Below are 27,519 nucleotides of genomic sequence, written 5' to 3' on the forward strand. Positions count from 1 at the left end.
CTGCTGAATTAGATTTAGAAAACAGGAAGAAAGTATTTTATATCTCTTTTATGTTTAGTTTTTTATATATCTGTTATGTAATTCTTGTTGGGTCTCAGTACATATAAGCTAGAAAGGAATAATTTTCTCAGCCAAACCTTTTGATAACCACATTGATAATTTGGCAAGTGAACTGAGTCAATAGCAAGATGCTTAGAATATGTTTGAATTTTACTCTAGTGACTTAAATTTTTGAAAAAATTTACACATAAAAAAGGCATTGTCATGTATTAGTTCAAAATATATGATAGAACTTCTACAGGAAAGATATTGAAAGACAGAATATTACATTTTTATTAAATTGTAAAAGCAAAGAGGCAAGAGGTTTTGATAGTATAAATGAGTGAGGATTGAACTGTGCCAGAAAGGAAACTATTAAAAATTTTAGTCACCACATATATTTTTCAGTAGGGCATAGTCCTTGCACCAGTGGTTTACCTTCTCTCATTAGTTTAACACCTGAGAGACTGCATATTGGTGGGAGATAACTTTCACTCATTCTTTTTCACTTATCCAATGTCTTTCAGTGAAAGTTGGGGGCATGCTCCTTTTTTCCCATCAAATGTTTTTTCTCTTTCTTTGTTCATGCTTTCATACCTAAGACCCAAGGAACAACACCTATAGTCAAGTGCAGGGCCTGTAGGTTGTCTTTAATCTTGCTGGACTTGCTAGATTCAGCTGTTGCCTGCTTTGTGGTTGTTGTGATCTGCATCAACAAGAATCTGAAGCAGAATGAAAGCAGAAGCTGTTCATGCTTGAGCAGGACAAGTTAGATGAGCTGATACTTCCATGCTGTTTCTGGGATGAAATTTGGAGCAGTTGTAAACCAATGCTGTCAGGGGAAACTGGCAATATTATAACCCACCATGCCTTGGAATATGAGGTTGAGATAAGACATTGGTCAGTATAATATGTACAGGTGAGTGATAAAACATTATATCCTACCGATCATCTTCCCTGTCACTTGACAGACGATGCATCCACACAGAGGAAAGAGAAAAGACAGAGTCTCCATCTCAAAGCCTATTCCCCATGAATAATACAGGAGCTGAATTATGGGTTTTTTCCTCCTTTGGTTTTTCTTCTCAGTCTCTCTTATTTTATGTATGAATGCATTAGGTATTTCCTAACCATCTACTCAGATTTTAAGTGTTGCATCATAAAGGGTGATTAATGGTTAATGATTAGGAGAGGTAAGAAATTCAGCACAATGGAGAAAGAAGAGTTGATGTTCTTGGAAGAGATCCTTAAGAAAGGAGATTTCATCCATCAAAGATGAGGCTGCCCAGCCCATAGTCATTCTACAAGTTGAGAACTGAGAGGATTCAAGCAATGGTGTCTTCATGATTTTTAATATCAACAGCTAGAAGCTGAGCAGTTTGCAGGCAAAAGTATATGACAACTAGTGAAATCTTTGCACTGGAAAAACTTTACAGAATTATAATACTGTGATAATACTTACTATAATACTTTGATAGTGCAAAGTTTTTATTACTGTGTATCACTTCTTAACATATCCTTTTAAAACTCTGAGGTAAGAGATCAGTGGAATTTTAATCAGTGCTTTTAACCCAAGACCACATATCATCTGATGTAAATAGGAAATTATCTGTTTGCTTGTAGAGAGGAACTGGAAAAAGTAATATAAACACTTATGAGAGTAGAGACAAGTTTACAATACAAGATATAAGTTGCAATATGAAATTATCAAAACACATCAACAAATACCAGTGTACAAACTATTTTGTATTTTTGTTAGGATTGATAATAGTAGAGTCATCTGACAAAAATATCAAAATTTTAGTTTGCCAGGCTTAAAAAATGAAGAGTTAGGGGCCAGCAGGTCAAAATTTTGCCATGTATTTACATGTAGAGCTAATTAGCCAGATGGATTTCTGAAAATGAGACATTCCAATGTCTAGTCCTGGTCTAAATCTATATCACATCAAGTAGGGAGAGATGAGATTTCTGTTCTTAAAAGTAGCAACAGTACTGCAGATGCAACAAAAGATATTCATTACAGCAAGCAATTAGTCATTACAAAAAGCAGCTTTTTCCTATGTGATACGGACTTTCTTTTTTCTTCTATATAACTGCTTATTAGAATCACAAAAAGCACTATTTTCAGCAAATAGTGTATTATACAACCTCTTTAATTTCTAGATTTTCTGCCTTTGTGTGGGACTAAGCACAGATCTGCAAATATGTGCAAGTTTGGAGGAAAGTATTAGGAAATATCATGTCCTTCATAATCAATATACAGTATCCATGTGCTGATCTCTCTGAAATCTGAATCTAAAGTAAATTTCTTGTAGTGGCATGATGCCATGCAGTAAGTTCTACACATTTTTTGGGGTGGGGGGAAGAAAAATAACAAAGAAAAATACGCCAATTTGATCAAACCTCTTGTCAGAAATGGATGGCAGGATTTCCAAGCTAAAAAAATTTAAAGGCATTCCAAAGGTAATACATATGGACAAAATATCTACAGAAAATAAAAGGATGAAATTAGTCTTTCATTGCACAAAAGGTTCTAAGTGGAAGAAAATAACGCTTTATACAGTTCTCTCTCATATCATTGCATGATAAGTTATAAGACTTAAATTATTTCAATCATTCACAATTTTCATTACTATTTGATATTAATATTTTAAGCAAGCCAGGATGCCAGAACCTTATTTCATATGGTTTAATCAGTAAAAGCAATGTGAAGAGAAAAGGAAAAAGAATGATAGTGAGAAAATAGAATAGAAAACTTTCTCCCAAGAATTAAAACACAGCAAAAAGTCCAATATAAGAACTGGAAAATTAATCCAAAATTGAGCAACCAAACAATATAGAAATGAAAACAAGACACAAATGACATCTTGTACCTTTATACAGTCAGGACTCTTATTGTCACGACTGCATGTTATAGAAGATATTTATAAAACCACAGATTGTACATTCAGTGCTTGTTCTTTGCTTACAGTTATTTCTCACTACTCCTTGCAAGCTTTCTTCTCCTATCGTAGAACACCACTTACATAATTGTGGAAGATAAATCTTTTATTCTTTCCTTTTTCTCTGTATTGATGTGTGGTTTCTCATCTCATACTTAAATTATGAAGCCTTTGGTACAGGGATGTTTGGCACTGCTGCACTGTGCACAGCAGGGTCCTGATCAATGAGTAAGAATCACATTACAAATGACTGTTACTAATAATAACAGTGAAAGTGTTTAAAAGTATTAAAGGTGTGAGCAAGGACACAGTTAATGGTGAATTTCTCATATCTTCAGAGGACTAGTAGCAAGCAACTGTTTTTATACTTCTAGAGAGTATAGGTAGTTTATGAGAATTTTCTGAGAATATTTGAATTATGCTTGAAAATATTAAATTATAAAAATACTAATAGAAAAAGCCTAATACTGGTTCCACAAGAAACTGTTCTACTAATTTCTATGGAGCTGCACCCAACTTGTATGAGAAGACATGCCTTAGATGATAAACAAAGCAGCTGTAAATAGTAGAAGAAAATTTGTTGTGCTCAGTAGAAACCATCAGTCTGTGGGATTTAAGGTGAGGTTCCAGTTTTACTCAAATGAATATTTCTGTCCTCTTCTGAATAGACATGGAGTGTTGAATTTGTCCATTTTTAGGGGCCTGACCTGAGCTGAAAAGGTGCAGACCATCCCAGGGAATGCATTCAGGCATTCCATATAAATGGAGCAGTTCTGTGGGTGTGGGTTGAAACCAGGCCAGCTTCACATCCCTGAGCTGCCTTTACACATAAGGGACTCTGTCAAACTAACCAGGGATTTAAAACTGTTTTCCCATGGTCTGAGTAGAGTTACTCAGTCCCTTGGCTTGGCCTTGCCAGCAAGGCTGGATCGTACACGTTACCAGCTGAGGAGGGCCCAGAAGGGAGTTACGTGTTACGTAGCTTGGCACTGGCACGAGCTGGGAGGGTTCAGATACACGCTAGGTTAGACAAGGATTTTGTGACTTACAGCAAACAGTCTTGAAGCTTTAGTCCTTAGACCCCTTGGCAAGTAATGATTATTGGGTTGCTTCTCTGGTTTTCTCTTATCTATTGCAGACAGTAGAGGGTCCTGTGTGAGATTGACTCAAGGCTGGTGAGAAAGGCAGTGAGGCAAAAAGCAGGCAAAAGTAAACCTAAGCATTTACTTGGAATACCTGGAAACTTTATCGGTGTCAGGGTCATTGGTTGTAAAAGTAATCTTGAAGGGTCAAATGCATTGGGAAATGCAAACCATAGTCATAGCATGCACACATATAAATTCTGACATATTCTGAATATGTTGCACTGGTGCACATGGTGCACCACAAAGGCCAAATGTGTTCCCTGGGTGTGCTGCAATCTTGGTACTTTGTGGTGGAATACGGTTCTGTTAGGAATTTCTGACAGAAGAACATTCCCTATGTGCTGCCATGGCTGGCTGCCATTCCAGCAGCAGTGCTTCATCTCTGACAGTGTTTGCTGACTGAGAGGTTGTTAGAGAGAGGGTCTATTTTGTGGTGTGTACAAAATTTGGATAAGAAAGATTTTTTTCATAAAGGGATCTTAATAGTTCTTTGTTTAACTTCTTTTTTTTCCTATTTAATTTATATTGATACATGTATGATCAAGGCATTTTTATCATTTTCGCTGAAAAAGATGTTTAAACCTGTTACATGTATATCACACAGGGATGCTTTTTGTATAGCATATACTGGTACTTATACAGACTGTGATGAAATCAATACAAGAAGTATAAAAAAGATAAGATAGATAAGAAAGATATTAAACCATTAGAGAGTGTCCAAAGGAGGGCAATGAGGATGGTGAAGGGTCTTGAAGGGAGTGTCTGAGGTCACTTGGTTTGTTCAGGCTGGAAAAGAGGAGGCTAAGGGGAGCAGTTAGAACTTCTTTGTGAGGGGAAGAGAAGGGGCAGGCACTGATCTCTTCACTCTGGTGGCCAGTAACAGAACCTGAGGGAATGGCCTGAAGCTGTGCCAGGTCAGGTTGAGGCTGGATATTAAAAAAAGGTTCTTCACTCAGAGGGTTGTTGGACACTGGAGCAACTCCCCAGGGAAGTGGTCACAGCACGAGCCTGACAGAGTTCCAGAGGCATTTGGACAATGCTCTCAGGCACATGGTGTGGTTCTTGTAGCTGTCCTGTGCAGGGCCAGGAGCTGGACTCCATGATCCTTGTGGGTCCCTTCCAACTTAGCATATTCTGTGGTTCTGTGATTCTGTGAGTTTTAGGAAGAATGGTAAAGGAAGTTATGTTGGCATAAAGAAGTTCTTTCCACTTTTCTTTCATTGTTTAAACTTTAATCTTCCTTTTAAATATTGAGATTTTCTATAGGAAATAATTTGTTCTGAATAACCATAGTTTTTAAAACATGGATCTATGATTTAATCTCCAGATCTCTTCTTCTATGTCAATCCAAGTGCATAAATCATTACATTAGTCTGAATCAAAAAAGACTGTATATATTCCAGCAGTATGTTGTTGAATGCATAAATCTTTCTTAATTTGTTAACAACCTAATTCCCGGCACATACTGGAGTGCTAGATAACAGAGCAAGTATTCTTAATGTTCAACTCTCCCTCTTAAATTCTTAATCTGGCATCACCAGCATGCTGAACACTTGAAACATGGGGGTTTTTAAAAATCTGACAGGTCTTGCTGGCCCCTAGAGTCAGCTCATCCTTTTTTCTGCCTTTATTGATGGCATTGCCTTGAAATCTGTAGCAAATGGATCTATAAAATTCTGTGTGGTGGGTTATTTAGTCATATATTTATATCCATATTTATTAAACTTGTATCTACTTTCCAAACCTTAAGGCGTTTTTACATCTTTGAAATCATAATCAACATAAGTTACTGCCATAGTGGCAGGCACTCTCTGTTCAAGTAATCACCAATTGTTGCTACAAGAAGGCAAAATGCTGTCATAACAAGTATTTTAAAACCCTAAGGAACATTTTTGTTAACCATTAATTCAATGTAAGGCTCTGTTAGAATATCATATGCTCAGTTGTTTGATGACCCAGAAATTTTGAAAGATAGCTGAATCAGAAACATACTCTAAATGCTTAGCATGTAACTCTTAAGCAAGATTAATAAGTTAATTATTGCCAACAATAATCTGCCAATTTCAGATAAAGAAAGAATACATAAAAACAAAGAATAGATAAAAATTAAAAACCAAGAATATATAAATAAATAAAAATTTCTATTTTAGCTGCTCTTCATGTAACTTTTCTGGAACCAAAACACATTCCAAGTTACTAGATTCCAAGGACAAGAAACTTGATCTATCTTGATCCTGAGCTGAGATGTCTTTATATGGGCTGCAATTACTGCTGTTGGTTGTGGGATTAACAAATAATGAGTTCTTTTCTCAGGCAGGATATTTTGTCTGTTTAGGATAAGGGACATTGGTGCTTACTACATTTGAAAAGGAAACCTATAGTATATTATATTTTTCACAAGTGTTTGTGAACTGGGCTAACCTGTTAACATCAAAAGCCTTTCGTATCAAATGATGTAGTTGTGAAAGGCAGTCATTTCTGGTTTGTCTCTCCAGTGTGTATAGCACACACCAGATGTGATCAAGAACTTGTAGACATGAAATTGATAACTAATGATATTTGATATAATAATTAGTATATGTGACTGTTAATACTACTACTACTAATAATAATAATAATAATGATGATGATGATGATGATGATGGATCAGATTAAACAAAGAAGTTGCAGAATTAATTCTTGAGACAACAGTAAAGTGGAGAAAAGTTCTCAGTTGCTTTCAACAAATGCAAGAAGTTTGGAACCTTGATCTAACTTCAAGTAATATTTAGCCTTAAATCATTAAGAAATAGGTTAGGGAACAGAAAGAATTTGAAAAAAGTTGAAAGCATTCAATGTGAAAGAGAGAAAACTATACTGAGCACAGAGAAGTCCCTGTTGCTAAACACCGAGTGCTGTACTGGACTAGAGAGCACAGCAGACATTCTTGGGATTTTGAGTTATCTTGAGTTACCTAAGCAAGCTCAAAGAAATGATCTTTTTTTACCCTCCATGTATATCTTTCATAAAGTAGATGACATTTTGTTGCATGATACACTGAATCTGATAGGTTTATTTCCTCAGACTGTTTAAAGTAATGCATTTTTCTCAAACATGTCACAAGCAATCCTGTCAAAATCTGCCTGAATGGATTTGTTTTAAATCATAAATACTTGTGTTATATATAGTAAATGTTCAAGGACCTTGAAGAAAAAGAAGGTCATGGCCTTCTGAGTACTCAGAGCTCGACAACTAAATATGAGTCTTGAAATGTTTGTTTTGGGCAGTCTCACATATGGGGTCTCACCACTTGGCTGGTTTATCTCATTGCTATCTCTCCATCTATCTTAGCAGATAGACCTCTGTTTTAAAAAGTCACTGTTTCTCCCTGGCCCCCTGGAGTTCAGTTATTTTTGGTTTCTCTTTGCCATCTCATTCTTAGTTCTGGTAACAACTGTTAATTTTGCTCTTAAATATTTTGCCATTCTGCTTTTATGCTCTTTTTATTGTACAGTTGTTTATTCAACACCACAAGCATCTTGGTAGGGAGGGTGGAGAAGGAAGTTCATATAAATAAATAATTGCAGTTAAATGCAGAGGACTGCTTAGCAACGAAATGCAGTGGAATATGTCGCTCCTGCTCAAAGGTGGGCATTTTCTTTGATAAATCAGTGAAATGTTTGGAGGACTCCCCCTGTGCTCAGGAAGGAGTGGAACATTTGAAGAAAGCCTCCTTCTGCTGTTTTGTTATCTGTCAATGAATGCATTTTGTGGACTGTGCAAGTGAGCTGTGCCAGGAATGCAAATAAGCAGTCTTCTTTGGGAAGGCTGCTATTTCTAATGCCTTCTTTTTGCAGCTGCAGCAGCAGGAGGGAACCAGCAGGTTGGTTGTAGGTATTTTGGTTGGTGTCTCTCAAAGGAGGAGACCAAAGATGCTTGAATAGTTTAGCCATTAATAGCGAACATGTTTCCTCATACACCTTCGATTTTTATCATGGCAAGTCTTGAACTCTTTGTTCAGGTACACCATGCAGTCTTCACTTTCTTACCAAGTACAGGTGGTAAACCCCCCAGCCTATAGACAGCATTTTTATTCAATATCCCACTTGTCAATGTTTTCCTTCTGGATGTGACACTTGGGTCTTGTTCCCCTCTCTGGCTCAGAAGACACAAACTCATACCACCTTGAAGAAAGTTTTACTGATTTGTCTCTAGGATTCCATTGCATGCGAGGTGTTCAGCCTGTTGTGCTGATACTGTTCTATTTCACATTGCTCCTTAAGCAGCAGTAAATGGGTATAAGCACAAGTATTAATCCAACTATAGAGCGGTAGGAAAGGTGTTGTACCCATTGGTTGGATTATGTATTGGTTAAAATGAGGTGACCTGGCTTCATAACTGCTTCAGGGAATGGTTAAGTTATTTTTAGGTATGAGCAGAAAGTAGCATATGGGTCTCAACTGTTATCACCGAGAAAACGTAGCTTGAATTTGGTTGTTCTCCAGGTTAAATCATTCATTGTCAAGAGCTTTCCTCAGAAACCTGCTAATTGATGCACTGCAGACAGGTGTGTAGTTTTGTCTAATCCCACTGAATTTTCAAAATAATAAAAAATTGCTCCTCTGAGGTTTCTTTCCTTATTCACAATTAATTTCTTTATAGTTAATATATATGTTTGAAATAAATTGCAGTTACAATCACATTACAATCACAAACCCTAAGTTACAGAGGGAGCATAACACAGCAAAACAAACTAGGAGTCCTACGGTTGTTCTGAGTTATCTGAGCTCAAATCTTTAGGACCTGAAAAGACTTGATATCATGTGGGGAAAATTAATCAGGTTTTTAATGATAACTGAAAAGTACATTAAATATCAAAGATATGCTTGTCTAATGCAATCTTACATCTCAAATGTTTTTGTCATGTCTCTTTCTTTTTGAAAAACAAATTGCCATGTCAAATAATTAGGAATTCATCAATAAGTGCATTTGGTAATGCAGTTTTCTGGAAAACTTGAATGTATGCAAAGGCTAGAAAATGCAATATGAAAATGCAATATTTGGAGATGTGCCTGTTATTCCTAAGGGATTTTACTGTTGCTGATGAGCAGCTATACATATCGTGGAGGTGTCATGAAGCTTTGTTTCCAAGAGGAGGAGAATTTGCTACCCTTAGTTTCTCCCAGTTAATATTTTCACATTGTGCAACCTGATTCCCTTCTTTCCTGCATCATTGCACTTCAGACTTCTGATCAACTGTGCAGTGACCTCACAGACTCTTTAAAGTTTTTTGAGTCTACACTCAACTTCCTGAAAATCTGCTTCAAGATTCATCTCTCCTGCTTTCCACTTCTGTGCAGTTTGCAAGGGGAGTTTTCTGTTCTGAGTTGTTCTGTTTAGTTGGTTGCCACCTACATGTGTTGAAGCTTTTGAAGACTGCTCTTTCAGAGTTGAATATGTTGTTCTCAAACTCTTAAAGAAATATTCTTCTGAGGTCTCTAATGAATAGTCCTTCTCAGACTCCTCTCAGTCCATCCAACTTTGGTGCTGATACATTGCTCGAGATTGCTCCATGACAGTTTGTATGCCTAATCTTGAGATCAGTGCTTTCCATTTTAGCACTTTTTAAATTTTTCTTCTGTAATGGAAATGTTACCTGTCTATTAAGAACATGGCCCTCAATGTGCTAATGTCTCTATTACTTTCTATACAATCTTATTTCTGAGTTTCTGCATTTTCAAGAGTTGCCTTAAAATCCATGACAGATAACTTTTGTTCTAGGTCCATTTCATTAAATTAGTTCAATGTTCTAAAGTTCTTTTCTTTCTTTGAGACACCTAGCTTAAAATAGCAATAAATATTAAATAAGGCTAAATAGTTCTGGAGGTTTTTCCAGCTTGTTCTCTTCTCTAGTATATCAGAGTTGAGGGATGGGCTTTACATGGTCTGGCAGGTTACTAGGTACTGCCTGTACTTGAGAAAGAGGGAGTACTAAAAACTCTGAGCAAAACTTTGCTATTTGCAGTACAGGGATTTTAAAATTATTATTACATTTTTTAAAATTATTTTTTACTCTGAACATCATATTTTAAGTGAAGGCTCCCTTTAGTCTGTGGAGGGAAGTAGGCACTTCTGGAGGACAGCACTCAGGTGCCTGTAGAAGGATGATGTGGTTTGGCCTCTGCCTACAGTGCTCCCCATTGAATACAGAGGGAACTTGGACTGTCCTGGAATTTAATGATTCACTTGCCTTCCCTGGCTCAGGTGTGTAGAACATCTGCTCCAGATCTAGTCCCAATAGGAATTGATGGATTATAATATCAAACCACCCTCTATCACAACAAATGCACCAAATCTATTTCTGTATTTAAGTATATATGTATTCAAATATTTATACAAGCATGGAATTAATTTTATGTTGTTCTTTAAAAATCACCTGGGTAGCATTGTGATTGAAATAAAATGACAGAAGAACCTGATCATCTTGAATATAGAAATTTACTTTGCTAAATTTGTTTTCATTTCTCAGTTATAAAATTTATTCAACATCTGATCAACACTGTATAAGTATTTTTCATGCATAGATTTCTATTAAACATTTTTTTTTCCCTTTTAAATAGACCAAAAAAGTATGAGCACTCGGGCCCTCTTAGTCAAGTGAACTGTCCAAACAATTCTTTTGGAAGGTAAAAATGTTCATATCATGTGATTTAAGAACTGTAAGAATGTCTTCCTACTGAGAAGAAAAATAGTGTTTCATTCCTATTTCCTTAATTTCTACTGTGGAGTGGATTTTGAGTTTGCAGATGTGGCTGGCTTCTTCTGGACTTCATTAATTAACCATAATGAATTAATTATGTTAATAACATAATTTGCTTGATATGATTAGTAGAAATTAATGTAGATCATGCCAGCAGAGTATGTCACTTATTTTTGCAGTTCATCCAATTACTGGTAGCTTCGGTTTACCTAAAGCAGATTTATCAGACAGACATCCAGTCTTTATGAAGGAACATGAGGAGATGGAGTGTTCCCAGCACTTCTTCTGGAGGCTGGTCATGCTGTGGTCTCTGGCTTGTGCCCACTGCTGCTGTTGCTACAGGTGCATAAGCTGAAAATGAAAAGTCAATAGTTCCAGCAGAGATGTCTGCAGTAAACTAATCAGCACTGACTGGATTGAGATGTCCGGCTGGTATTTTAGTGGAGAGAGTTTTCTAAATTGTTTGTTGTCAAAATAAATACCAACAAAAATTATCCTGAGGAGGATAGCAGACAGTGCTGTCCTGCTCTTTGCTGTGGTTTAGCAGGGTATTTCAAAGTCCTGGTCTGTCCCCATTACCTTTTCCAAATAATCATCTTAAAAGTTGATGTCAATAAAATTCCTACCTTGACTCATGAACCTGCCAACATGTAGTTCAGAGAGAGCAGGTGCAGCAAGGAAGGAGGTATTTCTGAAGAATTTAAACCATTATCTAATGGTTAGCTTTTTTCCCCACATATTTTGTGTTAAATACTTCTCTAGCTTTGTTAGATTAAGACAAGGAGATAAGTATTTTGGAACTCTAAATACTGCATGTTTTCTTTTCCCCTGTTAGGAGTCACTATTTGGAAACACTCAAATAACACCCCCTCCACACACACCTTACACTGTATGTTTGTAGGGATTTCAGCTATAGTGTAACAAGATATAAAAGTCTGTGTGACTTTTATATAAAAGTCTGTGTGACTTTTATATAAAACTTTATTTATATAAAAGTCTGTGTGACTCTTTTATGACCTGTGTCTTGCATTAAGTATACTTGACAAATTGCTCTGAATAATTTAATCTATTATGTCTTGATTTAGCTGCAGCTCTTGCAAGATTTATTTTAATATAGACTACTTTACCATTATGTTTTCAAAAGATTCCTTTACCCTAAAATCACAGGTGTGGTCTTAAAATTAATTGTTAGATTTTCCTTGGTTTTAATAAAATAAGGAAAGTATATATCCTCAAAACTATTATTAAAATGTGTCAGTGGTTTGGCAAATGAAGAAATGTCAGTGTTTTTCATTAGATTTGGTTCAGTTTGTTAAAATGTTTCTTTCTGCTTCTTTGGTTACTATGTTTCTTTTAAGAAAAGAGGCTGTAATGCGCCCAGTAAGTAAATTGAGGGTTTTTTTTTCACATATGAAGTAGGTAAACTAGGACATTCAGTTGACTGTTGTGATTTACCCAAGTGGCATGTCACATGGAAGAAAATGTATCTGAAAAAATGAAAGAAGCAATTGGATTATAAAAGTAAACTGGCAGAAGCAGCAAATATTTTAGAAGATATTTTCACTTTTCAGCTTCCTTTGAATTTCCACTTTTAAATTTTGCATCAGCATGAACAATTTTTGGTGTGCCTATACATTGCTGAGATAAAACGTCCTGATGAAATTATTTCTATTAATTTTGAATTATGTTTTTTGAATGTAATGCAAACTATGAAAATAGAAGCTTTGAATGATTAAGGAGCTCAGCTTCTCCTCTGTATTTCACTTGTGCTTTTCTTCTCACCCTTAGTGTGCATGAAGCTGAAGCCCTGAATGCCTCATCTGCTCATCTCTGCTTTTAATTGCTGCTGGCAGATCACATTTAATAATATTCACTTAAAATCTGACCATTTGCTTGATCAGGAAACCCATATTTTCATGTGTCTTTCAGTATTTAACTGGAAAGAAATCGAAGACGTTTTCATATAAGTTTAAAAAACATTGAATGAAAGAGTGCAGAGCATCAGGCTATATACACTGCTTTTAGCACTTTTTTTGAAGACAAGAAAACAGATATTTTTAAAATATTTGTGTAGTTGCCTTTCAGTGAAGTTAACAGCTTCGACTCTCTAACTAGCCCCTAAGTGTCTTTAAATTCAGATCAATTACTATGCATTAATTTTGTGCTTTCAGTCTGTGATTGGTGACCTACATGGGTCAGGAAAAGTAATTTGCTCTGTACACAGTTTGGTAGATCCTGATAAGCTTTAAATTTTCAAACACAACAGTTACTCTTGTTTTTGAAGAATCTGGATTAAACTTGAAGAATTTGTTTAATCTTCTTTAAACACATTTTAAACTTTCTGAGGCAGTGTCTTGATTTCAGTGGAAACTTCAGACATAAAGCGAAGTCCACATCTGGCCAGTTCAAGTGTCTGAATTGCTGAGATGAGTCAAATCTCAAGTCCTCAGGGACTGACTTCTGAGGCTGTTCAGGCTACTTTTAGGTAACTGTGAGAGTGTCAGGAGGGAGCAAATATATGTGTGAGGGATAGACATGTACCAAAGACAGAGAAATAGCTGGCACATCAAAGCAGATGGGTAAAAAGTTCAGTTGGGCCAACCAAGCTCATTACTTTTTGGACTCCCTGGAAAGTATTTATTTGCTTCTTTTGCTATATTGTACTGGTGAGTTAGAAGTGCACGTGAGTGAGAACAGGGAAAACATAGTGTGCAATGCAGACTCTCTTCTGCCTTACATGGGACGTGATTCAAACTAACAGATATTCTTTTCAGCCTGGATTTTTCAGTGTTAGGTTGTTTGTTAATTGTGCTACACTTAGGCATTGTCCCAGTGGAATTTCTGAGCCTCAGAGTCTTACCCCTGTCTTGTACTGCTTCTACAGGAGCAATAACATGCAGTGGTCAAGAAGACACCTTTCTTGGACAAACATTTGCCCCTCAGCTACTGGACTTTCCACCTCCAGCACCTCAGTTCCTACAGCCCCTTGAGAGCTCCCTTATGAAAACAGGGAAGAAAAAAAAAGAAGAGAGAAAATAATTGAATATATATCTGTAAAAAGACATTCTAAGTATGCAGTCTTTTGTCAAACCAGAATGATCCTGAAGGTTCTGTCTGCTTAATCTCCAGTTAAATCTCTGAGGGGGCTAAATGAGCTCTACTGTAAAATATGTATTCCATAAAGAACTTAGAGATTTGTTGTTACTGCCTGATGGGGATGAATCCATAGTATAATAAAACCTAGTGATAGCAGAGCATTCTGATGAATGAAATTCTAGAAATCTGCCCTTTCATTTTACACTGGTGCTGGTGGTTATGTGCTTATACTGGGTCATAGTCTTCCAAAAAACTTTACAGGCAAGACATGTCTTTGCTGAAACACAGACAGAAGTTTAATGTGTATTAATAGATATTATATGATAGGCAATGAAAGAAACACCAATATCTACAGATTAAAATATAGTGGGAGGGAAAGAGGATTTCAGTAGGCAGAATTTCAAGCTGGACTTTGTGAGGGTGATGAGGAAAAAATTTGTCTTCTTTAATGAGGAAATCCAGAAGATCTTTCTTAAATGGCTGCAAGGATTTTGCTTGAGCCATACACCTTACCTGAAATGCATTGCCCCTAGCAGCAAAGTGCTTCCAATGCTGTTTACTGGGAGGTTGATTCAGTTCCAATTCAGAGGCAAGAATAAAACCTACTGAGTAGTTGCTGTGGTTTTGTGCAGCAAATGTGTGCTTTACAGAGGCATTTGAGTTAATGATCCAATGCAGCTCTGCTCTAAAATGGTGAGATTTGCAAGCATAGCAGGGTTTGATGGTATTGTGTGCTCACAGGCTTATTATAGTAAGATGTAATGTCTTAAAAAGCACATGTGGTTTTAAAAAAGGGATGGAAATGGAAGGAAATGTTCTTACACAATTAGGCTAGGTATATATTCAGCTGTTATCATACCTCTAAAATGTTGTGTGTAGCTGCAGCGGAAATATTTGTGGATAGCACAGGGCTGGATAAGGAGCTGTGCCTTCGCTAATATTTAAGCAGATGATCTGAGCTGTGACTCATGTTTCGAGCAGTGGTGCCCATAGTGTGCACAGGCTCATGAATACCTTCATTCATCCCATCTGTTGAGATGGCACTGTGCCCACACGGAAGTGGATTGGTCCCTTTCCTAGGAAGTGCAGTGCCAGACTGTTATGAGTTTGGATGGCAAGCTTATCTAACATTGCAAACAGCATCTCTGCTGCAGGAAATCCCTTCTCAGCGTTAGGGCTGAGACATTAATAGGTGACTTGATGTACCCTGAAGGATTTTTGACATGTTGCAAGAAACTACTGAAACATGGCAGAAGGAGGAAGGCTGCCCATCCCTCAGCACGGCAGGACACTGAGAGGAAGTGTCTGATGGCTTGTTGCATGGCAGAATTGCCTAGAGACAGCCCTAGACAGCTGTTGCAGTCAGGCAAGGACAGATGGTGTTGGGCAGTGGAACAGATCATATGGATCTCTTCACAGTATCTCCTACATGCTTGTTAATGGAATTAGCCCAAAAGGCATTATCTTGAATGGCTGTGTCATGTCCTGCATTGAACTGTGCAGAGTACTTGCAGAAAATTCTCAAGTTCAATTTAAAAAAGTAGATAGTTTTCCTGTAAAGTTCTTTGGTTTAAGTGAGCAAAATTTAAAGACGAATTTGGTTATTTGCAAATGAGAAAAAAAATATTACTTTGGCATCACTTTTGTCTAAAGTGCATGACTTGCACCTCAGATCCATTAGCAGATGATGCTGGTGCTCAAATTTTAAGCTCTTAATTTTATTTCCATCCATATAACATGGATAACATCTCTGTCCACAGCACTAGGAACTAGATGATCTTTAAAGATCCATTTCAACCTAAACCTTAATGTGATTCTACAACCAAGGGCAAAAAGGAGAGAAAATCTTTGGGATTTTTTGAGTTAAGGTCCTGCTCAATTTTTTTTCTGTTTAGTTTTAGGATTTTTAGCACTGGCAATACATGTATTTTTTAAAGCTCTTTGGCTTCTGACCTCTTGAGACATTATGGTGTTGCCCATTTCCTCTCAACATGAAGGATAGCAATTTGATGATTGTAGAGGAAGATGAGTTTTTGATCTATTAATGTGACTTCTATAGCTTAAGAATTGAAGTTAAAAATGCTTGTCTTAAATACATTACAAAATTGTTACAGCTGGCTATAAAGTGCTTGGCTTGGTCCTCCTAATACAGATTATTAATTGACATATAATGAAGCATATGCCCTAAAACAAATGCTGTAGTGCCTTTCTAGTCAATGGACATGTGTACTTGAAGCCTTTAGGTCAAGCTCCTGTCCAATCAGCTGCAGCTGAACATTCTCAAGGTTCTTGTTTTTATCCCTGGGTTATCTGAAATTTGCATTAGTAGGCCTGATTTACTAGACCCCTTACAACAGTGTAGGAAGAAATCATATGTTTGATTTAGGCAGACTGATTCCCAGTCACTGCACCTTGGGGAAGTGCATATTATTCAATAGTTTTGCCTGGATCTGGTGCCTGTTCTTCATGTCAGATGAATAACTAAGCTGGCTGATTGCTGTGTCAGCAGGTTAAGTCCCTCTTCTGTGTCTGTAAGTCTGCAGCTCTAAACACACTTGACAGTTAGCTGGTGACCTTAGGAAGTCTTTTCATCTCTGACTCCACAAGTGGTAGCGTGACTACTGGCACAGTGTTTTGGCAAGGATAGTAATAGCTTAAACCACATTGAGTTTAAAAGCAAACATCTAAACTCATTTGTCCAAATGACAAAGACGAGTCACAGTTCGTGAAGTCTCACGCACAGCTGCAGTAACTGGGACATGAACAGCCACTGTTTGGCTTATCTTCTAGTTTCCAATTAATTTTCCCCAGATCTTTTTTTAAGTAGCAGAAACTGATGTCTAGTGCATGCCAGGAGCTGGCAAAACTGATGATAACACATTTCTTGATGTAGAGTAAAGATGTTTTGTTTCCTTCCATCAGCAAAACCTCCCAGCATTTTTAAGAAGATCATGGTCTATTGCATTGTAAATGCAAAAAGAGAAAATGAAATATTGTCAGATTTTTGGTGGGCAGGGTAGTCTTTTAGAACTGAGGGATTCCCTTGTTTTGCTGAGAGCAGCCTGGATGTGTGGGTGAATCTGGTGTTCATCCTAAGCTCCTCACTTGGAGCTCAGCAACCTTTTGCTGCACATTTGCTGTCACTTGAAGAAGGCTGAGCTCTGGGATAACACTAGGGAATGGGGATTTTGATATGGTAGAAGAGGCTGATATGAAACAAATCCAAGACTTTTCTGTGTTATGTTCTTCTTCTTTTTTTTTTTTTTTAATTTGGTTTCATTTTGTGGTTGTTGTTTTTCATTTGGTTTTGTGGTTTTTGGCTTTGTTGGGTTTTTTTTTTTGCTTTTGTTTTGTTTTTTGTTGGTTTTGGTTTTTTTTTTTTGCTAGGGAGAGTGAGGATTGGAGTGTAGCAGTCATACTTCGGACCAGATTCTTTGCAAGAACTGTATTCCTCTTGCATTTAAAATAGAGCAAGGCTTCCAGGGCAGTGTTTCTGTAGCCCCTTGGCTCCAATCCATTAAAGATTGTTCCATTTAAAAATTGTGCCTCTAAAATTCATGGTGCTTATAATCAATGTAATTCTGATAAGAGCTTAGGGCAGTCACCTGAACATTCTGGTGAACCCTGATGGGAATGGGGATGACATATGCTTAGAATAACCTTCTGCAATGCCTAAGAAGAAAGCAAAATGTGCATATAGCAATTCTGGCTCTTCAAAGCTTGGATCCATGACAGACCATGTGCAAGAATAGGCAGAAATGGACACTGACTTTTGTGAAGGCACTGTTAGGATTCTCCATCGTATAAACACAGAAGATTCAAACTTGGATGAAATCTTACTTCTGCAGTATCTTTCATCATGGGGGTGAAGGAGAAGTTAAAATATGTCTATTTCAAATGGGAAAATGGGAACAGTTTTCTCCAACAGAGCCTTGCCTCTACAGCCTTCACAGTGGGCTGTCGCACCAGCTCACACCAGGGTGCATTTGAAGTGGTGGTTTCTTGGCTGATATCTAGCCAAATTCCTCAGCTGCTCATACAAATGATACAATGCAAATCAATGATATTTTCTAGACACATGCAGTTAAATGTTTCAACAAGCAGCAGCAGATGAAATTGCTGTGTCAGACTGCATGGCAAAGAGAGCTGTTGCCCTTGTTCAGAAAATTCTGTGCCTGGAGAGTTTTCAGACCTTCCCATTTCAATTATCTGAAAAATTCTGCTTTCAAATCAACTTTGAAATGCCAGTCTTTTTTGGACATTGATTTTCTTGTTTGAAAGAATCAAAGATGAAACATGGTGTTTTCTACCCCCAGCAAACCTCAGGAGACAAGTTACTGCTACAGACTTCGCTCAGGTTCTGCAACTGTCCTAATCTATGTAACTGTATATTAGGATAAGAGGTCATTGCTGCCATTCAGGTCTTCCTGAGGAACTTTTTGCTGGATGCTCTGTTTGCCTAAGCATGGTAATGAATATTTGGATGTATTTTGGTTTCCAACTGATTTTCCAAGGAGAAAAGCTGCTGCCTTTCTTACATGGACAGTTTGTCAGAATCCCAGAAAATGTCTACATTGAAGCATGCCAAATCAGGAAAATGTTTTTCACCTAAAGGATGGTTGGGCAGTGGAACAGGCTCCCCAGGGCAGTGGTCACAGCACCAGCCTGAGTTCAAGAAGCATTTGGACTCAGGCACATGGTGTGTTTCTTGGGGTGGTCTTATGCATTGCCAGTAGTTAGACTTGATGGTCTTTGTGGGTCCCTTATAACTCATTATATTCTGTGATTCCATATCAGTCTAATAACAGTGAAAAAAAGCAGATAAAATTTTGCAGTACAGTTTGATTCAGCAAATGATATTTTTAAAAGGAATAGTTTGATTCTGCTGTATAAAAAAGCATTCCAATGAAGCACAGCAGCTTCCATCTCTCCCAGCCCACATCTGCCATTTTTGCCCCTACTCTTCTAAAGAAGTCTATGTCACCCAAAGGATGTAGTCCTGGGCTTTTGGCCAATATCCTGAACTTGAATTCCCACGCAGTAGAGCATTTACTTAGGAAAATAATGTGTGGCAGCCAGTAGACACAATACTATCTCTGCTGCCAGAATGTACTGACTGTAAATGAAGCTGTGACAGATGGCCTGAAATGTTTCAGTGCTTGCTTTCTCTAGACCAGGATTACCTAATTAATTTTTACTATGGTGCATTGGGTTGTTTTACCAGGTTTTGGTCAGACACATGGAATGCATTGGATCTAAGTTTTCAGGACCAAGCAGGATCTACATGTATGGTAGGGACAGTTTTCCAACAAATTCCTGGGGCAGCAGGCTCCTAGGGGGACCAGATGAGTGAGAAGGAATATGGAATCAACACTCAGGACACCAGGGACAATGTCTGCTGGAATGAAGAAATGTACTCCTGATTCAAATTGTGACTGAGTTTACTGAGAAACCCTGTTTTAGAGAAGAATAGTATTTTACTTGATAGTGAAGCTTCTATATGCATTATACCTACAGAAGTAGCTTTCTTTGACTGCTTATGGAGTGTTGTCCTTGTGCAGGATCCTTGGCAGACAGGGCAAAAGGCTGGTAGGACATTTTTTTATTGTGGTTAAAGAAATGCATAGGTGAACAAAAAGGTTATTTTCCTTAATAAATTAGTGATGCACGGGGAGATTTGATATAGCTTAAGTGAAATGTATGGCAAAGAAAGAGTTAAATGTGTCAGAAATATTTCATATTTTGGATAGAAAGAGGCCAGTGCAATTATTTTTATTTTGGCAGAGAAAAATGAGCAGTTATCCTTTTGCTAGGTTTATTAGGAGTGACTTTGAAGTGTAACCTAGTAAATACAGCCTATCAAACCAGAATGAAACCAGCTGCATATCACTTGAATTGCTCAAGGAAAAAGTCTTTGTCTGTTCTATCCTCCTCTCTGGTACATGTTTTCACTCAGTTAAGAAAAGTCAGTGGAATTGCATTTAAAAGTGTTGTCACTTCACAGTCTGTCACAGGGTTTTTGCCAGCTCTCTTCAAAAAGGAGTTGGTGCCTAGAACTGTGCCAGCTGGTTGATCTGATCATCCCAATGCTTTACTAGAAAATCTAAATATACAGCAGTACGAGCTGAAATGTGTCTGCTGTCCTGTTTTGCAACTATTCTGCATTTGAATGAAGAACTACTTTCTCATGAAAGCAGTACTGAAGCTCTCTCTATCTTTCTGTTCTATAGGTTGTCATTTTGTATTTTGAGCCAAGTATATTTCGCTGTGTTCTCCTAAGATGGGTTCGTCTTCTGGGCTTTGCTACTGTTTATGGAACTGTGACACTCAAGCTGCACAGGTATTTCACATATTAATTTCCATCTCTGTGGGAGTATGTGCAATCTGTGTGGGTACTTAGATGGAAAAGCTGCAAATATTATCATAAACAAGTGCAATTTCTGATTTTAAACCCACCATGTATTTCTCCTCAATTTTCCTGCTCAAATTATATGCTACTAATCTGAGTTGAGAGCTATGAATGCTGACAGGATATGATGAAAATTATATATACATTAACTGTTAAATTGTGCAAGAACCCCTTTTCACAGGAGGTGAATATGTTTTCCTTGAATATAAAAAAATAAAGTATTCGTAGAGTGTTCAAAAGTTTCCCTGTGAAGTGTTCATAGAGAGATGCTTTTGAAATGTTTAGACACAGCAATGGTGGGTAAAGAAATAGACTATGGTGTGTGTACTTACTGTGTTTTCTTATGGCTCTTAAGAGCTGTTTTCTTCAGGTAAACAAGCTACACACTCATAAGCATCTATACTTGCCAGCAAAAATTTGAGGCAGATTCTGGGTTCCATGGGGTTGGCAGTGCATTCATATGTGACTCAGAGATTTAAGATTTAGAGGCCCAACTGAAATTCCCCCTTCTACAGTCCCCTTAAAAATTGAAGCCTTTTCTTTGTATGCTGGATAAAATCCTAATACTTTTCCCTCTTTAAACATTAATGAATAAAATTACTGATACATTCTGTAAGTATCTTTATTCAAACAAAGAGACAAGCAGTATATTGATACCTGAACATATTGGATGAAGTATGGTCACTCATCTTTTTGTCTTAGTCTCATTACTGTGTGTTGGCATGTTAGATAGAGGAGGTTTGGTATTATGCTCATAAACTGAATGAGAACTAAAAATATTTTGTGTTTCTTGATGCATTATTGACTTGTCACATATTATGTGGAAACCCCTGGTTTCCCATTAAAACAGAGCTCCTTCTTGCAGCTCCCTTTAATTTATGTCCCTGGTTACAAGTGTATATTTAGGTTAGTAAACTGTAATTGTAAAATGCTGTGTCTGGCCACATCTTTGCATTGGAAATGACCAAGAAAATCCCACACCCCCATAATATTTTCTGGGATGAACAATTTCTGATGCAAAAAGTAAAACAAGTAGAGCAGTAGAGAAGAGAGGGAGCTGGTGACTTTGCTTGAATGCTTTGTTATCTATAGCTCAGATAGATAAAAAGCCTGAGACTGTGGGTGGCTCATGTTGTCATTGCACTTCTGCTATCCTAACAGGTTCTTTGTATGATTGTACATGATGTGAGGAAGTAGCTATCCTGACAGGACAGTTGATCTTCCATTCGTATTAAGTGAGGATAGGCTGCAAAATTGGGCAGAAAGTCTTCTGCTTGTTCATTCAGCTGTTTGGTGTTACTTGGCACCTGTGCTGACAGGGCCAGCAAATAAGACAAAATTTAATAAGAAACCAAGAATGCAGTACATCCTTGATCATCACAAAGCAATGAAAGATAGCAACAGACAGGATTTTATCAATGGGACAGCAGCCTGAAGGCTGAGGGAAGTGATCATTCTCCTTTACTCAGACTATATCTGCAGTGATGTGTTCACATGTCAGCGAACTTAGATGAGTTCAGTGGAAGGCCATCAAAATGGTCAAGGGCTTGGAGCACTGGTCCTGCAAAAAGAGGCCAAGATAGCAGGGCTTGTTCAGCATGAAGAAAATATGGCATTGGAGGAACCTAACATGAGCTATCCAACACTTACAGGGAGGTGAAGTCAGGTTCTTTACAGCAGTGTATAGAGGGAGAACAAAAGACACTGACAAATTGAAATAGGAGATTTCAGCTTTATGCAGTCTGAATGAATATCAATGTTATATGAGGAAAACATTTTCAGTGTCAGGATGATTAAGCAGTGCAGCTGGTTGCTTATGGGGTTATGAATTTCCATACTTGGAGGCTTTCAAGACCCAACTGGGTAAAGCCCTGAGCAACCTGGTCTGGATTCACTGTTAACCCTGCTGTGATCATTGGCTGCCCTTCTGAATAATTCTGTATTTCTCAAAGAGGGAAAAAAATCCTATTTAGTATGTCAATCTAGAATTACTTTGTCTAGGAGTCTGTATTTTGTTTTCCACTCAGATATCCTGACCATTCCTTTCTTACATTAGTGATATTGTGGTCTTTTTTGGGTTTGAATGTATCAGTCCCAGAGTATGCCTTGCAAAAGACAGAGTAAAGTTATATATATATATATTATTATATACGTTCACAGCAGTTACACTGTTAGGAACAATGTAATGTTAATAGAAAATTAGTAGAAAATTTTGGCAGATCTAATTCAATCAGCAGGATTGAGGAATGGCTTACTGCAGACATCACAGATACTTCTGACAAGCACTGGTTCCCTCCTGCAGCTAGGCTGTGTCCTGCCTGGGGGAAGAACCAATTGCCAGCAAGTAACTTGTGATTTTTCTGAGTTAAATGGGAAAACCAATATTGTCTAAAGGTAGCTATTAATGATAATGAGAAAGTCAAATGCTATAGTTCTCAACAAAGGAGATGCTTTCAGTAGCATTGGAGTCTGAAGGTGAACCAAAGCCAGGTAGGAGTCACTGGACATGCCTAGGGCTTTTGTAGCTTTTAAAATTTTCCTGTGGCTCCTCACTTTCTAAGGAGGTCTCAGAGGTTTTCTTAGGGTCAGGTATCAGGGGGAAATCAGAAAAGAAGTCAAAAGCAGATGCTTAAAGAAGAGTAAAAGAACAGGGAAGTCATGTACTGATTCATTCTTTGAACACCTGTCACAGTCAATTTCTACTGTGCCTCATCCTTAATTGCCTCTTTCTTATTCACTGTGCATTTTTTAAATAACAAGCTGATGTTTATGGGGGTGGAAGGATGGGGGCATGGAAATGAGCTTAATTTAAGAAATCTAGCTGAAGAGCTATGAACGTAAAATACAATACTCTCCTTAACAATGAATTTTTCAAAATACTTCTCTCAAAAAATAATGATGTTTCAAATTTAACCTTTTGGGTTTAAAAGAGCTGATGTTGCACCTTTCAGTAATTTCTGTTACTGAAGACTCTCTGTGTCCAAAACCCCCTGTGTTTTATCTCATTATTTTTAATATTGTGTGAACTCCTGTCACCTTCATGTCAGGATTAATACAGAATCCTTAATTCTGGACTAAAGTATAAGAATGAAACAAATTAACATATATACAGACAAATGTATGCACTTGTGTGTGTATACATAGGATAGTTTTCTGATATTTTAGGAAAAGGAAACCCAGGAATGGTGTCTCTAGTTATGGGAATCTCCATTTCTGATATTAGTATGAGAAACAAAGTAGAGTGGGAAAGTGAGGAGAATGAGAAGGTATGGGGAAAGTGATGTTTCAGGTATGAGAAATATGATAATGACATAATCTCTGCTGTTTTGTAAGCAGTGATGGTGAGATGGGAGTGTTAGTGGGAAAACAAGATGTTAACACTATGATGCAATTCTGCATTTCAGCTGAATGCTGTGCTAGGATTATATTGCTGTGTTTTGCCATCTGGTACAGCTGGAGCAAGTAGCGGACCTTCCTACAGGTTTTGGAGGTGCTAAAGAAAGGAGTAGAAAAGCAGTGGTGGGTAGTGTGTAGGTGTTTAGAGGCATGTTTTAGTGGGGGACATGGATTAGTGGCTCATTTGGCAGTGTTAGATTTATGGTTGGACTTGATGATCTTAAGGGTCTTTCCCAGCATAAACAATTAAATGATTCTGCGGTTCTCTGGGCTGTGGTTCAGTATCTTACTGAAGAGGACACTCAAAGCAGAGAACCCAAAGAAGATGTCAGTTTGTTTCTTGAAGCATCAGTGGTGAGGATATGGTGGAACATCATGTTCCAGCCAGGACAGAGTAAAAGTTAGCATCAGGTAGGATGGGCACAGCCAGGGCCCTGGGGTTATTGGGTATTGCCTCACTCGTGTGCAGGGAACCACTGAGGGTGGAGGATGGGTGGCACATGGGGACCACTCACCTGTGAATTGTTTGTCTCACTTGTACACTCCGGTTTTAGTATTGTATGTTGTTACTGTTTCTTTTCTTATTTCATTGCTGTTTTGCTAAATTGTTCTTATCATGTGACAAGATTATCATGATTATCTTTTTGTAATTTCATTTTTTCTCTTCATCCTGCCACAGGGGGAGGTGGGGGGAAGTGAGCAAGTGGCATGTGGTCTGGGGTTTTACAGTGGGAACACTGAACTTGGGAATACCATTCCTAACCACAACATATGACATGTATGACCTCCCCTAGGTCATCTAGGGCTGGGAAAGAGGATACAGATGATCTTGTCTAAAATTGTCTGGTGGGAATGTGGTGCAGAAGGGGGAAAAAGGTATCTCATCAATTGAAACCCTTACAGCTGGATTATTGCATGGCCAATATTTCACAGGTCATAGGGCTGTAGGTGACGTTTCCATGCTGCCAATACACCCCTACCCAGTGGTTCCATGAAATGGGACACTGGTGATGAAGCACTGCAGAGAGAAGTTTTGTCTTGGAGGAGGGTTACTGTGTAACTTGACTTAAATTGGCAAGCAAAGCGAGATGAGCATCGGCTGTAGTGGTGAACCACCGTGGTTTTTGTTTTTTTTTTTAATGAGTTAGGCCCTCGTGTTTTGGTTGGTTGAGCACTCAAAAAAAGTGGAGGCTTTACTTCCTATTGAATTATCTTTTTTTCTTTTGGATGGTGAGAGTGAAATGCCTTTAGACAGATGCATTCATGGTTGGATTTTGCCGCTGGATGTGGTCCACAGTGATTTCTGAAGTTGTTGTTATCTCACATGAAACAAAAGGAGGAAAAATTGTTTTCAAGGCAGATGTTACTGTTGCAGAAATTCAGTGTACAGAGTGCTGGTCTGATACTGCCTTTGTTGAATTGCCATTGCTTGGTGTTTTACTGCTTTAACTGCAGCAAAAACCCATTGCTTGGGTTTTTACTGCTTTAGCTTGACTCACAGGATTTCAGTGTTTGCAATACAGAAAAAGGAGTGGTTTGGCCAAGCTGTAGAGATTTTTACACTGCAGGGGCTTTCCATAATTATTCCAACCATTTGTCTGTCTCTTCCCTAGAAACTGCATGTTTTGGGACCTGATGTTGTATGAACTGAGTCCTACAAAGCTTTGTGAAAAACAATTTTGGGGCAGAAAACAGATCTTACTCATGCTCCCACAGAGCAAAGGCTGAAACCTACAGCACTAGTGGGTCCTTCTTTGCCTGGTCTGCCCTGGGTGGTCAGTGGACACACTGTGCTGGTGGCTCCCACACAGTGCTGGTGCCTCAGGTCTGGCTCCTGGAGAAAATGGCAGAGAAATGAGGATTTTAGGGGCTGGGTACAGAGTGAAAGGCTGTGAAAGGCTGGGGGATGCAGGTTAGGGAGGGAAGATGCTGAGCTTGCTGAAAAAGTGTCTGCACATACAGTAAGAGTTCCTAAGAAATGAAGTTTCACTAATTAGACCAGTCATGGAAAAATTTGTTTTCTTGTTAGCATGCGTTAACCTAATTAATTAATTTCATTAGTATAATTCATGCCTCATGTCTGCTGCAAACCTTTGCTACTTTGCTTACTTATTTTAATGGTATACAACAAAACAGGGCTTTAGGCAGTAAACTCCATATAGCATTCTTGCATGGTGCACATTCAAGATGAAATTCTTATTATTGCAGTTCTTCTAGATTAAATGAGTCACATTGTTGCACTGTGGGTTTTTTTTCTCAATAAAACCTACATTATTAAAATCCTATTTAGCTCTTTTGTATCCCTGCCATTTTCAAGCAATATCTAGCCTTAACTAGACAGTATTATGGTTCAGTTTCATATTTCTGAATAAAATATCTACGTTCTTATAAACTAGCAAAATGTAGCACAGCTGTTAAAAAAACAGAATTAATCTTGATGGAGCTCGATGTATAAGTGGGACTAATAAACATTGTCTTAAAGCAAGAAAATCAGCAGCATATAATGTATTTAAGATTAATAGAGCACTGGGATCCTGGAAAATATGCTCATCCATATTCCTATTAATATTTAACTTGTAGAAATTGTTGTGGATACAGCTGTACAGTTCCATGGGCTGGTGTTTTAATCACCTTAATGTAGCCAACATTCTGCTATATCATATCAGACTGAGTTTGGCTAGGAAAGTTCAAAGAGAAGATAAAGAAATTATCTAATGTTTTAATATTCAATTACATTGTTATCTTGATTAGAAGAAAAACATCAGTGGGTTGGAAGTGGAAGGTACTTTGTAATGATCCACAGGTATTACAAGACCTCTCAGATGTCTTTTAATGGCATGCAAGAGCACCCAGGCAGATATTGTAAGAAAGGACTGGTTTTGTACATCAGGTTAGCATGATGGCAGAAGGGCTTCAGAGCTGAAAGTGGAACCTGTCCTTTCCAAGGATATCCAAGTCTAGCAAAATTTTGTGCTGTGAGGCAATACCTTCCAGCTAGGTGTGCATTTGTGCATGCATTGCAATACCAGTAATAATAGCTTTATAGACTGTTTTTTCTCATTACATGGGAAGGATGGAATTGGTCAGTGGAACAAGGTATCTCTGGTGGGTGGGATTATTGCATAAAGGAGAAACCAGGCATTACACTGCAATACTTGACTTACAGCTATTTGTGGAGGAGTGGTATGAGGGCATGAAGTATGTGACTCACAGACAGGCTGATCACAGTGGAAGCAGAGATTTGCAGATCACATCCACTGATGGTCAGTGAAGAACCATGACTGGAGAGGATGCTTCTGATGACCTACTGTGAAGGATCAGGAGTAAGCCTGATACTATTTAGCATTTTCAGTTGAAATGAACAACAAAGAACAAAATGATTACTCACAAAATTTGTGGATAATGAAGCTTAGTGAAATAGTAAATTCTGTTTCAGAAAGCCTAGTAGTGAAAAGTATTTTTTACTAGAATCATGGAGTATCTTGAGTTGGAATGGATCCACAAGATTCATCAAAGTCTAACTCCTGCCCTGCACAGGACAGCACAGGAATCCCACCATAAGCCTGAAGCATTGTCCAATTACTTTTTGAATTCAGACAGGCTTGGTGCCATGACCACTGGCCTGGGGAGCCTGTTCCAGTGCCCAACCACCCTCTGCATAAAGAAAGTTTTACTAATATACAGCCTAAACCCTCGTGACACAAACTTAGGCTGTTCCCTTGGATCCTGTCTCTGGTCACCACAGAGAAGAGA

The 27,519-nt window shown here is 37.9% G+C and overlaps 1 protein-coding gene across 2 annotated transcripts in view; it reads left to right on the forward strand.

The window, feature by feature from the left end:
- Positions 1–27,519, forward strand: part of GPR158 (G protein-coupled receptor 158) — a 190,458-nt gene that overhangs the window by 116,799 nt on the left and 46,140 nt on the right. For both annotated transcript variants that reach the window (XM_077788579.1, XM_021533112.3), the window contains exon 6: positions 20,192–20,301. In XM_077788579.1, the coding sequence (XP_077644705.1) occupies positions 20,192–20,301 (110 nt within the window). The remainder of the gene's footprint in view (positions 1–20,191; positions 20,302–27,519) is intronic.

Source organism: Lonchura striata, chromosome 1 (assembly GCF_046129695.1).
Source record: "Lonchura striata isolate bLonStr1 chromosome 1, bLonStr1.mat, whole genome shotgun sequence".
NCBI lineage: Eukaryota > Metazoa > Chordata > Aves > Passeriformes > Estrildidae > Lonchura > Lonchura striata.